At 39.8% G+C, this 16,961-nt stretch overlaps 1 protein-coding gene across 1 annotated transcript in view; it reads right to left on the bottom strand.

Moving 5' to 3' along the window:
- The window catches only part of MCTP2 (multiple C2 domains, transmembrane 2), a gene marked incomplete at its 5' end in the record, with an annotated part of 84,082 nt that overhangs the window by 12,992 nt on the left and 54,129 nt on the right, over window positions 1-16,961 (bottom strand). The window contains 2 exons of the mRNA XM_010136411.1: window positions 4,821-4,862; window positions 7,595-7,717. Coding sequence (XP_010134713.1) covers window positions 4,821-4,862; window positions 7,595-7,717 — 165 coding nt within the window. The remainder of the gene's footprint in view (window positions 1-4,820; window positions 4,863-7,594; window positions 7,718-16,961) is intronic.

The following is a 16,961-nucleotide window of genomic DNA, read 5'->3' as shown; positions in this document are numbered from 1 at the left end:
AGAAGGAGAGAGGGGGGGGGGGGGGGGGGGGGGGGGGGGAAAGACAAAGAAAACTTTTCAAAATAAGTGCTTTCTCCTGGAAATACACTTGAGACCCAAGAACCACGTGGTGATCAGACTTAAACTACTGGATCATCATCTATAATCCAGGTAATGGTCGTGAGCAATTTGGGGTACAGGAGAAAGCTAGACCTATTCATACATCTGGCTAATTCAAAATAAATTTTAACAACATTTTAAACAGTTGGAATTTTTAAGGGAGACGAACTCCCTGAGGTTTATGCGCTCGGCCCAGTGACCTGCCTATTGCTACTTAATATTTCTCCAGAGATTTGGAGAAGTTACAGTGTTGAGTTACCCACCTCCAGGGCAAGGGGGAGAATTTTAGACTGCCATAGGGCTGCTAAGGTTTCTGTGTGAGAAGAATCATACCACAGTTTCCAGGATATTTAAAAATCCTCTGCAAGTCCCTCCTTTCAACTCCTCTCTCCCCATCACTCCTAAACCTATGAATGGGTGGGTCATGACGCTGAGACAAGCACTGTGCCAGTTTATGAGGAGCCTACGGATAAGAGCGGTCCTAAACAATGCTGCAGAGTAAATAATGACAGTTTGTTTATCTTCCAGTTCCTTGTGCACAGGAAGCTACCAAGCAAAGTGTAAAGCACAACCAGAGCAAGGCTTGCACTCTTGTCTTAACCAGAAGTCCGTTAGGTTAATACAAAGCTCAGAGAAAACTTACAGAAGCTGTAATTATGTATTAAGTGATACCTGGAAACTTGTATTTACACTTTAGTCAAGACGGCTACAAGACCAGATAATTATGCGTGCTCAGAAATGCCCCAACTTCCAGCTTTCCACCGAACATAACTCGAGCAAGTAGCAGGATCTGTCCCTTAGACTTCTCCATCGTTAATGTACAATGGTCTGTGCATAGACTCATCAGGAAGCAGTAAGAGAGAAGCCTCAAAGAGCCAGTTGGCACCTTATAGGGTTTTTTAGGACACGATCTTGCCCATAATTTTGTGGAGAGGATGGGTGCTCCTTGTTAGGCTGAACATGCCCTGTGCATCACTGGGGATTTTCAAGTCTTTACCATCATTTTTCTTCAGCAATCTTGATGGCAGATGTTGAAGTATTATATTGCAATTGTTATATTGAAGAGAAAAAGAAAACCTAATGAAATTATTTATACTTCCAGAGAATAAAACAATGAGATGATATTGTCTTGAATGACCTTTCTTAACTATGGGGATATAGCATCTTACACAATAGACTCTTGGTTCATGTTTCAATTACTGACCTTTACTGTGGAGAAAATTAATGCAATTTTCATCGTAATCCACCCGTACAAATAAGATCCATACGGAAGGTTTCCACATGCTGAATCTAACTCAAATGGAAAATGTCAGCTGCTTGCTACTGGATGAATTTGACTTTAATTTGTTCGGCTGGAGTCTTTTTGAATTGTGCTCATAAAAATTTGTATATTTTCGGTACCTATTTTGACAGAAAATTTCCTACATTAGAAATATTGTATTTTTCTTCTTTGGGGATTTTTTTTCCCCCACTTTTTTCCAACACATGAGACAATAAAGATTTCTGGAAGTTGCCAAATAACTTGGCTTAAAGCCATGATGTCATCTGATCGTTCCCCATTACATCCCACTGGGCAAGCAGGGCTACACTGGCTCACCACTGGATAGAAACCCTCCAAGGAAAAAAAAAACCCGAACAAATAAATACTGGAATTGTTGATTTAGTTTTGTCTCTGATTTTCTTTTGAATCAGTTATCAGACCTGGAAATAGTAGTAATATAAGTTTTGTCTGTTTTGGAGGAGATGCAAACTTTTATACAGACAAGATCAGGAGAAGACTCCAAGACTCTTTCCAGTCGTGTCTCATAAGACACTCACTCAACAGGGTAACTGTCTGCTCTTGAAGCTCTACATTCACGTCAAAAAAGAAAAAAGTAAAATAAACAGTAATGGTCAAAAATCAGACAACTTACATCAAGATGCATCTAACTTGTCTATACCTTTCTACTGGCAGGTGAAAGATGTGTCGGGGATGTGATTTTAAAACGCGACTGACAGAGCCCAGAGCTGACACAACGCAGCCTGAACTCCATGTCCAAGATGGCACAAATCCGGGAAGGCATTCATCCACCGAAGAGCTTGTGCCAAAGGGACAGAGCTCTCTTATCTTTTACAGTCCTCCATGCTGGTATTCAGGGAGGGGAGAGCAGGAAAGAAAGGGGGAGCTGGCAATTAAGCCCCGTCATTTCAGACAGATAGTTTAGATGGAAGGAGTTAATCTGCCCTTGGGTTTTTGAACTAAGCGTCTGTATATTTATAATTTGTAAACAGTTCAGCTCTTAGAGGGTGTGTTACAATTCCCAGAAGCATGGTCTGTTATGTCTAACAAGCAGCAGAACCCAGAAAGGCTATGTGTGTGAGTATTTTGATACAGCACGATGATAGGAAACAGAAACGGTGACCTTGTATACCACAACCCAGCCAGCAGACTTCAGCTTCAGGAGCTCTTGTATTAGGGAGGGAAAAAAAAAAAATACACAGACTTCTTTTTAAAGTATAGTTGTCTGTTTAAATGTTGACATTACCATGAGATAATGTCATAAAGTTACATTTTTCTTACACACCCTAGAGAACATTGGCCACCCTCAGACTTGGAAAAGTCACTTTGAATAACCTAATGTACTTAAAGATGCAAGTCCTCAGACTGCAGGCATGGTTCATCAGTGAGGCAAAAGGGATGTACCCAGGACAGGATGAAGATATTAAGGCAATGCTGTGAAGCACTTGACGTAGAACACATGGCAATTGTCTCCTGAAAATTGTGTGTCAGAATTCCATAAACCCATAACACTAGTGTATCGGTTAACACAAGTTATGAACTATTATTGCCGTAATGTTGGGATATAAAGTGTTCTTTATCTTGATGAGAAAGCCTGCTGGAGGTGTCGACTGCAAGTAGCTTCAGCCAGTGCTACCAGCCCTCATTTCAAAGAGTCACTGTGCATGCATGAAACGGAGGCAACATTGATCAATCACAACATGGTAGGGCCAAATCATCCCCAGCTCACACTGGCTCTCAGGAGTTTTCCCAAACCTGCATGCTTAGGAACGAAGAAGGAGAAAGAAAGTGAAGCTGTTTAGTGCAGTGTGAGTGTGGCAGAAATTCAAAGTGATTAGATCCATATTTAAGTGACCCAGCTGTATTTATAGAGAACAGAGAGAACCAAAGTCACTGGAGTTAAATCTAGGGTAAATGTAACCCGGAAAATTTTGGCTATGCAGCAATGGATTTGTTGCTCAGCACAGGAAACAGAGGATTAAATATCCATTTAATACATGTCTACTTTTTTTTCTCCCCACCTCAGCACTTGCAAATGAAAAAGAGGAATATTAAAAAAGAAGAAAGTAAACAGGATTGGTTCCAGCGAATAAGTTACACCTTTAGGCATCACACAAATAAGATTTACAGGTGTCTGGCTTTGGGTGCTCACAAAATAGAAATTACCGACTTTTAGAGATAAACAGTATTCCTTTGAAAACGGTCCAACTTTCATTTAGCAAATTCTGATGAGTTCCAGATATTGGTCCATTTAGTTGATGAATTTTACCATGCAAAGAGTGAATTAGAAATGAGAATATTTAAACAATTATTGTGTGTTGCAAGAAATCTGTAATTCAACTAGATTTATAAAGTAAACTTTAGACACTTTGTCAGATTTCTGGTTGTTCATTAAAACATAACCACTGCAGAAGAGCGGGTTAAATTCAAATGAATATTCCCCTCAATTCGTCTGCTGAGCTCCAGTTCTAGTGTCTGTGCCTGAGAAGAGTTAAGTTGCACTTGCTAACTGTGGTATTGATTTACTTCTCAACAATCAATTTCAATGTAACACTCTTAAAATGCAGAATATTCAAGAAGAGTCTTATTAACTTAGTATTCCATTTGAAAATTTCACATTTGTGAACATTTTCTTCCTAACAGCTAATGTTCCTTTGCATGCTGTTGCTCGTTAAATAATTCCTCACCTTTTAGCTTTGAAGTATTTATAGATTATCAGATCCTCCTTCACTTACTTATGTTTTTTCAAGCTGTATACATTACGTTCTCTTAATCTTTTTTCATATGTCATGCCCTCTAATCCTTTTATCATTTGTCACTGTGGTTTGATAAAGTTGAAAAAAATCCAATGAATTTTTCATAGTGAGAAGAATGAGTAAATACACTCCAATAAAATAAAAAAGCAGGCCTTGCCAACTGCAATTCTTTCTACATTTCAGCTGATGGACTAAAATAGGTTTTTTTCCCTAGACTCTAAAAGAAACGGTGGAAGACTGGTTAGAATTGTCTCACAAATCACACCAGTTCTGGCCTACGGAACTAGAAATGCCAAATCATTAAAGCCATTAATTCAGAATGTCATCCGTTCTGAAATGGATCAAAATGGAAGCGATGGGGGATTTTAGATACTTGTGCACGGCTTTGTACCTTGGCGACCCATACACATACCTGTGAGAGCACCTACATGAACACGTACGTTATGATTTCAGCACAAATGGGGGACTGCTCAGATTCGATTAAAATTCAGAGGTTTTGCGTAGTTAACGCCACTATGGAATGTTGCTAAAACTAATCTTTTCATACTTCCAAGTTTGCCAACCAGTAAACTGGTAACAATTTTTTTCCAGTTAATAAATAAAGACCTCGTGGAGATAGGATGGTGACTTTGTGCTCTCCCACATTCCTTCTGATTCTAGCTAACGGGATCATGAGATATGCTTACCTTATCATCTTCATCCTCATCTTCATCCAAGCCCATAAGCTCCTGCAAAAGTAGTTGCCCGTATTACAAAACACTACACTTACTTTTCAATGACAGGCAACGGTCAAAAAGCTTATGATACTCCCGCAACGTTTCGTTACACGGTCTTCTCCCATTTATATTGTGAGTCATTGAAAAACCCTACCACTGTTACCTTGCAGAAATGATGTTTTGTATTCAAGGACTTTTTTTTTGTGATATCCTGAACAAAGCATGCAATACCCTATACAAATTTTAAATCCAAATAAAGCATTAGTGACTGTGTCCAGTAGTTTGAAGGCAATAGGCTTTCAAATTCATTGTTTACAGTAAAAGTTGGCAGTCTTGTTCTTAGTCTGTCAAACAAACCAGCAGGTATGTCAAGGCTGACGGCTCTATACTCAACTTGTTCCACCCTCACTGCTACAATGACTGCTCCCTCCCTTTAGGGCCATTACTGAAACTTCGGCCTTTAGAAAATACATTAAGTATGAACATAATCAATCTCAAGAATCGCAGTCAGATTTCAATGCAGCATTATTTCCTCCCATTAACTCCTGTACTGTCAGGTAGGGGAGAAAACAAAAGGCTTGGCTAAAGCTTAGAATTGGGAGCACTTGGATTTCAATTCAGGTATTTAATAAGACCAGCCTTTACAGGGTCCTCCGAGCATTTCTTGGTTATTTAATAGGTACATTTGAATTGGTGTACTACAAGTTTAAACACAGCAAATATACAAAGAATGTGAAGAACCACCATAAAAAAATTGGTTTGGGATTTTTTTGGGGGGGTGGGTGTTTTTGTGGTTTCCTCCACCCCAAAAAGCAGTTGCATCTAGTATGCAGCAGGTACCGAGAGCTCGGATACCCAGATTTACTCTTTGGTTTTCTGGAATACCCTGAGCAGCTGGATTAACACTGATCACGGTTTACACTTCTATGGAAATTCCCCATCTGTAAATCATAAGCCCTTTTACCAATATTCCCAAATTCAGCCTCCTGGCAACCGGATCATGTGTGCAAGGTTAATACTGTTATTCCCATTTTTATAGCACAGAAATCAGAGAGAATTTGAGGTCCACTTTTGCAAAGACTGTTACTCACATTCCTCTAAATACATGAAACGTGCGTGCTGGCACACAAAACCCAAAAGGTAGCACACATGCAGCCAAGGTCTGAAGAAGCGAAAATAAATAAATGACTGTGTAAAAAGCATTGGTATTTTGTAGAAAACCTCTTCTCATCTGCAGGACAGATGTGGCTAGGGGTAGCACCTGATTGTCTATTTTTGACCTACAGATGGTTAGAATCATAGACACACATAAAAAAGAAATCAGGTAATATTAAAGGCACTTTGACTACTTGTTCCATATGATCCCAATCCTGCAAAGCACTTAGGCAGATGTGTATCTTTGCTTATGCAAAATGCACCCCTGAATTTCATGGGCTGGCATTGTTTGCATGACGTGTGACAGGAAAAGAGCCAACTTTGATGGACCTTTCTTCAGTATCACTACAATTAACCTGTATTCTTTGTAGTATCCACCAGAATGATGTACTGTTGAATTTTGCTGACTTATGGGAGACTCTCTTCTCTTGAACATGCAACAAACTCACCACAGGATGAGTGACAGGTGCTGGAAGGTATTCTGTGAGTATTTTTTCATGGTTAAGTTACTTTATATTGTCTTTTGTATTAAAACCAAAACCACATCTTTGCCTGGGATTCTTCCACATGGGAAGTTCTTATTTTCTCGATGAAATAAAGTAGTCACTGAGGACACCCAGTGTTAACCTGGTCTTGGCTGAAACTGGATAAAAACATTGCTTTTAACATTTGTTTTCCAATCAAGTGTATGTCCTGGTCTGGATAATGCAACTTTCCCTGTTTTCAAACAATCTTCCCACTTGGGAATGGATGAAAACTGAACTAGGAGCAACTTTCCTCACTAAAAGTAGTAAACCAGCTATTGACTTTTTCAATTCTAAGATATCTTTTTGTATAAAACCCACTTGAATCTTTGGGCAAAGGTATTCTTCATGGGCATAAATGTGATCATCTTTTTATTAAAAATTAGAAAGAAGCTACAATTCAGCCTGCATTTCATTACTGTACTTATTTCACAAAACCAGAATATTAGGGATATCCATGAATTTACTCTCATTTCTAACTGTAATTACCATTGTTATATAAGTAAAGACAGCGGTCAACATCAAACAGCAGCAGCACTTTGCCACACATGTAGTTATTTTTGCATTTACACCTTTCTTTTTTCTCCCAAAATAAATGAAGGGTGAGTTTCTGGGCAGGGGAGGGGGGAAGCACTTTTCATTCAAAAAGGGGAGTGGGGCAGAGGAATAAAGGCTTCTTAAAGACTCAGATCACAGAACAAGGTTTAAAACCAACTAACTTCTCTTTCAGCTTCTCTGTGAGTCACGAATTGTGAGAGCGATGCAAAGTATAAGAGCATGGGGTTTAGGAACTTGTTGCTTTGTAAGTCTTCAATTCAACTTAGTTAAAAATATTTGTAGTTATTCAGAGAGATCCCCCACATTCTCATCTCCTACTACTCTGAATGCTTTACTGCTTGAATTGAATCATGAAAATGGAGAAGGTTGAGGTTTCTTTTCAGTAACTTTAAAATAAAAACGCCGTTTAGCTACACAACGAGCTTAATTCCTTTAAAATGCATGACATTTTGCTCAAGGGGAAATTCAAGCTGGGGCTGCCAGAAATGTTACTGCCACTTTACTTGCCTGGGCATCCTGGGTGTTGTTGACCTTCCCTGTTTTGACAAGGGAGAAGTTGTATGCAAAGAGCACCAGTAGAGCCAGAGGCACCATGTACAGTTCCACGCTCCAGACGGTGACCACAAATACCTGGGAGAAATAAAACAGCAGAAGGGAATACATACAAGTGTTTAAAGAGAAAGATAGATATGTAAGAAGGGCTTTTAGTCATTATTGCTATTCACATCCATCCTTGAATCTCTGTTAACCTCATTCATGTTATTTTGGCAAAGAAAGTCAGCTCATAAAACGCGGTCTCTCTCTATTCTGTTTGAATCCATTAGGCTGCCATTTGTTAGCTTCTCCTCCCCTGGTTGTGGTGGAGTACAAGGCTACGAAACAAGGTTAGTCTGAAGGCTTTATTCACTCCTTCCCGGAACACTCTCGAGCCAGAAAGCCTGTTGTCCTTAGTGTAACAAAGCCACTTAGAGAGGTAAACGTGCTCCCCAGGAGGTCTTCACCACTAATCCACCTATATTCTTGTCATAGCAGCACAGAGAAGGCAGCAGCACCTTCCGCGGAGGTGAGGCTCTAGGCTGCATGTGATGCATTATTTTGGAAAGGGATCCAGTAAGCCAAGTGTACATTCTCATACCCTTGCCATTTTTCAGCATATGCTGATTTTGCTGGTTACTTGGAGTCTTCTGCCCAAAACCAGTTTGAGTCTGTGCGTTTGGAGTCATATCTGACAAAATCCACTAATAGCAAAACCAGAAGCCAAATTCTTAAGTTCTGTTCTGCAAATTGGATCAGCAAAACATATAACTAATATGACGGGGATTTAAAAAGCAGTTAGGATTTAAAAAAAAAAATACGAAGCCAAACTGCAATCCTATCTTACAAGTACCAACAATACCTGAACGAACTGCACACTTGGAGCGGTTGGCAATGCAAAGTTAATAAACTAAATCCAGAACTGCCATAAAACGCATGTTGTGATCCCATTTCCTTTTCTATTCATACATAGTGTTTCCAGAAGAACTGCCTAATGCTGGTAGTAACTTGAAGCTATTTTAAACAATCTCCTTTAAAGACAAGGCACGAACACATTTATCTGATTTTTCTTCCCCCCAAAGAAAAGATCCGGAAGGATCAGAAACAAAAATCACATTTTTAGGTAGGTGAAAATGAGTCAGATCCAGTCAATGTATCTCAAATTGTAGTGAAGGGAAGACTCTATGGGGGATCACAAAGCTAAATCTCTACCTCCCTCCATTCTTGGCCCATCAGACACTACATACAAAGGCAACACTGGCACTTCCAGAATGAGATATTTATGGCAATGTATTTTCTGTTACGGCCCTGAGAGCATAACCACTCTCTACTAACACAGCTCTTCCCACTGCATTCAGTGGGGTGAGAATTTATACCCCTACAAAACAGCAGCTGTTGTAACTTAAATGAGAAGAGTTGTCTGACAGCAGCCAAATGGCCAGTTAGTATTTACCAGGGGCCAAACATAAACCAAGAAACAACGACTGTATCCATAACCCCGCCCAAACAGGCTGCATGTTCTAGAGAGCACCTGATTTTGTGTTAGCCGTTGCCATGCAAGGAATTAAGACTGTCATCCTGTTCTTGGCATTTGTAACCCAGTAAAACAATCTTGGAGATATATTGATTTATAAAAGGGCTGACATCCAGACAATATATCCCCATGCTACTGATTGCAGCATAAGGACGTAGGAGAAGATTTGGTTTTAATTTTTTCCTCTTTTTGAGCCTGCTTCTCAACATACTAAAAAATTAGAAGCGATAATGATTCCAACAGTCAGTTTTTATATGTAAGCAAGGCAAGAGAAACACAAGAATCCTGGACAAGAAGGCACAGTACTTGATCTGTCTGACAGCAGTCTGGCACAGCTTTAGTTAATAAGGACTTCAAAAACTGTGATATTCCAAGCTCAAAAATCTTCCATAAGTGGAAAGTTCTAACCTGAACAAGTTCCTCTGAAGCTATTCCAACTCCCTTAGATTAATCTCTACTGGCATTGTAAGACAAAGTGAAGGCGATACCAGCTCCTGTCCTACCTCAAGTGTCACTCTAAAGAACGAGGACCTGTTACTGTAAATATCCACACAGATACCTAATGCAGGTATACAGAGACAGATAAAAACAGACACACGTGTATAAATATACATCTGATCCTTATGTAAACTCCTTCATGGAAATTCGTATTGCCAGGTATTAATTCAAAACACTTGCTTCAGCCTTTTGGAGGAGGTTGCATTTACATCATCTCCCTGGGTATTAACAAACTCCATCTTCTCAACACAGCAAAAAGACTCCACCGGCAGTCAGCTAGGCAAAGTCCTACAGGAGTCATTGAAGCTCTTCAAGAACCTCTCTTCATTCATTCAGTTGCAGGACTTAAACCAATTTTAGTGCATCTATCACCATCCTATGTGAACATCACTCTGCTCAGTTGCAAGTACAATGCAACCCTGCAATCACAGGTCATTTAGGCAAGATACAAAATCAAGACCTTGGTGATTTTAGATGCAACAGTACATTTTGTATATTATTAAGTTTCAGACCTTAAATAAAACTTAAAACTTAATTACAAAATCTCGCTGTAGTCTGAATTGATAGCTGAGGCATAGGGTAGCTTCCTTTCTAATGCTGACTGGTTAATCAGTTGCTGAGTTATCACTCGACGATGCTTTGATAGAGCTCCCACATGTCCTGAAGAAGAGTTGCTTTCCAGGTACCGCCGCTGCAAAGGGCAGTTTCACTGTTGTGACACAACACAGGCACAAGACAAATTGATTAAGCTATTCAGAAATTATTTAGCCTTAGAGTCTTTAGCCTTCTGAGTCATGCTGCAGCACCAGTTTTCTAAGCAGTTTCCTAACAGGCCCACATCCTCTTTAATCGACTCTCAGGCAGCTCTCTGACACTGACTACAGCATCAACAGCCCTGTGATGCTCACATCCATTCCTCAGATTACCAGGTTCTCAATCACGTTTTTATTTTCTCCCCAGTGATACCTTACGCTTGGGAGAAACTTTGGCATTGCCTTCCATAAATTATTTTCCCAGCAATACTTTCTGACAAAACTCAAGAATGGTTCAGCTGCTGCTGTACATGATGGCTGTTGCAAGGAACACCATCACCTTGACTTGTAATTCCTAGACCATCTTTTGCCAAATACATGGACTGGTAAAGGAAGTCATGAACAGCTTCAGATCACTTGCTCAGTATCACCAAAGTTGGGGACAGAAACAAAGACCCTGTTTCAAAGGACCCAGTTTTAATAAATTATATATTTTTTTCAATGTTTCACATCATTGTTAGACCAAGTTCTGTCAGACATAATCCATTACATCATTGATACCTTCTCTGCTGGGCTCCATACCGTGTGTGAGAGAAGTTTAAAGGACAGTAACCAATTTCTAAACTAAAAGTCAAACAAGTGGAAGCTCACTTTCTGTATTAAATCTTTTAATGCAATTTGAGAGCATAAAAGCCTATTATAAAACTGAGTAATTTAATTCACAGCATTATAAAACAATGATCAAAATAGAAACAGAAATGGGATAGACATATCTAGAGGGAGAAAAAAAAAGAGCTCTTGAAACTAATATTTGGACTGGAGTTCTACCTAGAAGAGAACAGCAATATCACAGCCTTGGAGCAAGGACCACTTGATTTCAGCTGATTAATGTGTTGCTATTTCAAAGGGCCTAATAACTACAAGTTAAAGCTCTGGAGGGTTGAAAGCTGTTTCATCTGAAAATCATTGAAGAGGGGTCCAACTGTTCCTGTCAAGAAGCATGGAGCTTGAACAACCATGAGAGTGGCCCTTTTGACAGCAGTACAAAAGATGAGAGAAGGCAGTCTCAACTGAAAGTAAAAACAAACCCTTAGAAAAACGTTTCAAATCTGGTTTTTCTGCTCCTCTGGTTCCAATTTAGGATCTGACTATTAAGAACAGATTTTAGACGGGTGTCTACTAAAGTATGCCCATAAAACATTTGTCACCAGCGAACCCACAGTCATGGGATAGAACAGTTTTAAGAGATTTAGAAACCTAGCGTTGGATAGGGGTTTCTGTGCAATTTTCTATACAGTAATTATTTTTTTTATATCTAAAACACAAGCCCTTTTTAACCTGGTAAGTCTTTGTGGATAACTAAAAGATACTGTGTTGCGTGACACAATAGTTCTTGGAAAACAGTGATCGGAGAAGGAGAGGGATATGTTCCATCGGATGGAAAAAATAAAAGCGAAAGGAGATTAAATGAACACTAGGAACCCACGGTAAAAGGTTATTTTCTCAACCAGTGTAGGCACCGATGTTAATGAAATGCCTCATCAGCAAAGCTGTGAAAAATATTACTCAAAACTCGCACAATTTAACTGAACTCTAAACTACTAACAGCTTCGTCAAAAGTTTCCTTGATATTTTTAAACATAGTCTCTGCAATGCATGAATCTGGGAGAAAAATTTGAGCTCACACCGCTGTGAACATCCGAGTCATGTTTTGAACTATAGTAACACATCGATTTTGAGTTGAGACGCAAAGATGTGCCCCCCTTTACTTACAGGGGAGAGGAATTACACATTTTTAGCTTTTCTCTGGGTTTTGCAGTCACAAGTTGCCACGTACGCACAAATGGACGCTATAAAAAAAGGAGAATTTCTGCAACTAAACATTTTGGGACAAACTCTCTGGCATTTTTTTAAAAAGCTTTCAGTCCCTCTGCCCCAAATAAAATACAGGATATTAGCCAATAACGTAAGATACTAGCTCCCCAAAAGGGCACTCGAATCCCTCGGAGGCAACATGTCTGTCAACAACAAATTATTTCTGACAGATATTTATTCCTGTCCTTAGAAAGGGAGAATAGAAGAGTAGAGGAGAGAACGAACATGCTCACATAGAGCAGGACAGCTGCATATATGGAGGTATCTCTTCCAGACATGGGCACCACAGTGCTGCTGAGCCCACACTATCAAACGTCAATGTGGGCTCAGCAGCCTGATGCGAGTGCAGTAATGAGGCTGGCACTCCCAGGCTGGCTTGTGCGTTGGACTAGCGAGAATATTAAAAAAACCCTTATAACTATTACGGAAATTGGTCTAATATAGCCCCACCTCAGGGCATGGCTTTATCCCAAAGATCTTTTTTTTCCTCTTTTAAGAACAAATCCTCTCCCAAAGATGCATTCCAGAATTGCCGTTACTCAGTCTCCCTTCCTGCATGCACATGATGCTCTCTCACTGTGCCATGGCCAGCTGAGAGGGTGGCTATGAAGTGGCATAGGAGCAAAGTTGGAGCTCAAGGAGGGGTCAGTTATGAGCAGAGTTCGCTCCCTCACTGCGATGCAGTAACAAAGGATGCAGCAGGAAGAGAAATTATTCTTAAATAAACCAGCACTGGCCGAAGAAATCTCTTGACTTCAGATTCAATTTGCTTTTTTGTGTCCCCAGCGGAATGCAGAGCATCTCCACGGCAGTATGAAATAAGCATCGTATTGAACAGCGATGACCAAAATCAAAAGTGACCTGAAGGAATAGAGGTCTTTAAATATTTATGCCACATTACAGATTATCTCTGCATTGCTCCACACATCAGTGTACAACTTAATTTCTTTAAGGGTGTACCACAGGCAAAAAGCTTCGTTCTTCTACACAAGCTCTCTGTTGCAAGTGCAAACTCAGTCAGACTCTAAAATCAGACACACACACACAAAAATCCTCCTAAACACCTCAAAGCCAAACCAAAACATCAAATTGTGTCCCCAAATAACTCAGACTGTATTTCACATGTGACTGCACAGAATTGAGACGTAGGAATAAAGGCTATGTTGGTACAATTAGCTACCAGATAGATCTACCTTTTTTTTTTTTTCCCCAGAAGATGCTTTGGGTATCAGAAACAACACGCCCGTGTTTGCCCACCTCAGTTGTCTGCTCAGGCTAAATAACACACTTGCTGCCATATCCACGTGTGCCCTCTCTGCTTGTCCCAGCTGCAGCTTGCTGAGACAATGGCCCAGGATGGGGTTAAGGGCAGAGGAAAAACCTGAGACACCCAACTTGTGCTTGACAATTTACATTACACGTGAGGATGCAACAAGGAAAAGGAGTAAGAAAGGATTCAAACAATAGGAACCGTGGTCATCGGGGTCACAATTTTAAATTCAGCTTGAACATTCAAAAAGAAAAGAAAAAACTCAGTGTCACCCACTCCCAACAAAACAAGGTAAGAAACAACCAACAAAAAAAATCCCCGAAAAATCTCATACTGTAGAAGTCAGTATGTACGAGGGCCTTTTTTATCGCTGACTGGTTTGGACTTTTCAAGGGGATCTCATTTCCTTTGCTGCTGCTGGAAGGAGAAACTCATTTGTGTTTTAAACGAAAGCTGTGATTCATGTGCAATCACCGGACTCCAAGAAACGGTGCTTTAAGAAAAAGCATGTTATTCTGCAAAAGTCGCAGCGAAATCAGAAAGGTTGACAATATTACAATCTGTTCTCCACCATTTTCTTGAGACACTGCTGTTGATAACTCCATCAGGGAAGGCTGGAATTCTGCTCTTAAGACACTGACAAAATGTCCGTGCTCTGTTCCTGAAATACTTTTGTCATTAACATGCTCAATGGATTTAATCTTTATTCATAACAATGCCTGGAATCAGAAAAAGATAAACAACAACAAAATAAAATGAAACTAATGAAAAAGTGAGGGGGTTTCCTTTATTTTGATTATATTAAAGAGATTAGTCAGCCTAGGAAATTAAAAACAAGATCCTTGGAGATCTTTCTATAATGAGGGGTTAGGAAAACATAGAATCACCTGGTTGGAAGAGACCTTTAAGACCATCGAGTCCAACCGTTCACCCTGCACTGCCAAGGTCCCTAAACCCTGTCCCTCAGCGCCACATCCACACATCTGTTAAACCCCCCCAAACTTATCACACGTTAAGTCTACAGGAAAGTTAAGATTTATATATTGCATTACAGCTACTTGAAGATGATCTGTCAAACTGGTCAGTGTGGATGATAATTATCCACACAAAAGGGTGCATGTCTGCAGACATCACCTTTGTCCTTTAAGACACGTGCCTTCGGACCCCAAAGCCTAACAGCTCACCACAAGTCTATCCCATTTTCTTGTGGCTGCTACATTCCTCTTTATCCCCAAAAGTGTTAATCAAAAGAAAACCAACTACAACACCACAAGTTTTGAGTTCTATATTTATGTACATACAACAGTTTTAGAGTCAAAGACTTCAAAACCTTCAGCGTCTGCAGCCTGAAAGAAAGAGCTGTTTGCTGGCATGCTGACTGGTCTAATTTTTCCCTCATGTTTTTATCTAACATATTTTACATTTCCTGTGCCAAGTAAAATACAGTTAAGACCCTCAAGCAATAAAGCTTAAAATTGAAAAAACAGGGAAAAAATATTACAACAGTTTTCTGTCTTTTGGGGTAATCTGCTGGGAGTGGGTCAGGGGAATAAATCTGCATGATATTTCTGAAGGGGTAACTATCACAGACAAAGGCAATGGGGGAAGATCCTAAAACAAAGGGGAGGGTGGTATGCAAAAAAACCCTGTTGTTTTATATTGTAGCTAAATTAAATGGTCATTTTTATGTCTAATGTTTTGGTTTGTTTATCAGCATGGTCATAGTTTCAGAATTACTCGCATACAGTTCTAATCTACTTGTAGGGGAGACAGGCATTGTGCAAGTTAAAAGCTTGATCTTATAGTAAATAATTCCTCCGAAAAGGGTCAGAAAAAAATATCTGTGCTATGTAAAAGGGGGGAAAAAATGTAGGTTAATTTTATTTATTCTGCATAAGGTGAACACCTTAAAAGGGTCATGAAAAAAATTTATCATTAGCTGAGCTGATAAATGTCCACTTACTTCGGAGACATATTTGTTCACATTCTGAGAAACATTAGTGGCAGGGGTCAGACGGTGACGTAATTGTACAGCGAGTGGAAAGAGTATCTGGTGGAAGCATTCTTTCACTTCGGGCTCTCAACACAGGGTTACAATTGGTAGCAAACGGGAAGCATAAACGATATGTTTAAACTACTTCAATGACTTCCTCCTCCATAGTGGATTTTAGAGCTGAATGAATAAAGGAAAAAGGACTCGCTAATAGAGCAAGTAGGTTTAATTAGACTTAATTCGGTGTTCAGTGGCAGGAGAATGGCACATAAGGTTATTTCCCTGGCAGACTCTAGCTATGGCATGAAAAAACAAAATTAAAAAAAAAAAAAAATCAGGTTGCAGTAAACCCACATAAATGAAATATAGATGTTTTCACACACTAATGCTGCAAAACTGGCTGGTACCCTTTTTTCCATAAACTGCAGTCCTAAAGAAATGTTTCCAGACTGCAACAGAGCAGAAGCAAAAAAAAAAATTAAATTAAAAATTGAAAATAAAAATGCCATTAAAGCTAGATTACAAAACCAGAAATCTAAACCCACTTATAAAGCACAAAAAAAGCAGTAAACCAACATCCTTTCAGGCAAAGAATTTCAGATTATTCTCTTTCCTTATGCCATACACAGGATTCCCCACCACAGCCCCGTGCTGGAGCCCAGGAGGTCTCTTCATCTACCCGAGACCCATTTCCTACAGGCAAAGAGAGTAAAAATCATAAGTGATCCCCACACCTGACACACAGGGAACACCGAGAACAGCACGAGTGATCTACACACAATTTCAGCAGGTTCCCAACCTGCACTGTGACAGAATTACCGAACAAACGCAAGACGACAACTAATTATACCCTAAATATGTTACTGTTGTAAGCGAGGAACAACAGCAGCGACACGAAAAAATCGTAAGTATTGACAGTGTATGGTGTGTAAGGGAGATTCTCCATCAGCAGACCTATCGCATCTTGCTTTCCAAACTACAGACCAACTCTTGCAGTTTCAGGCAGCTGTTCAGGTGAAACTAAAGCCAGAAGATTGTTGATTTTAATGAAGCTATTAGATGTGCAGCTCCAAATTAGGAATGGCAGGAGACCAGGGGATGCCTAAACCGTCACCACCTGTTTGCCCTGAAAATCAATTAAAGTCACACTATCACAGCAATACCTTCTTAGCTAATAAAAGTTATACAGCCTCAACGTGTGACTTGAGGTGCTTTGTGGGAATGTGCCTGAAACCTCCATCCTTAGCCTCACATTACTCTGATACTAAACACAACTCTGAACTGTAAAACTTGCCGTTTTGGGGTTAGAGAAGGTGTTAAGGGAAAAGAGATCCCGAACTGCTGTTTCGATGCAGTGGATTGAACGAATATTCAGCAAAATCTTACAATCCAGCCAAGTACATTATATTATATAGAGT

Source organism: Buceros rhinoceros, unplaced genomic scaffold, assembly GCF_000710305.1.
Source record: "Buceros rhinoceros silvestris isolate BGI_N320 unplaced genomic scaffold, ASM71030v1 scaffold13885, whole genome shotgun sequence".
Classification (NCBI taxonomy): domain Eukaryota; kingdom Metazoa; phylum Chordata; class Aves; order Bucerotiformes; family Bucerotidae; genus Buceros; species Buceros rhinoceros.
The sequence above is the reverse complement of the archived record's forward strand: the minus strand, read 5'-3'. Positions and strand labels throughout refer to the sequence as shown.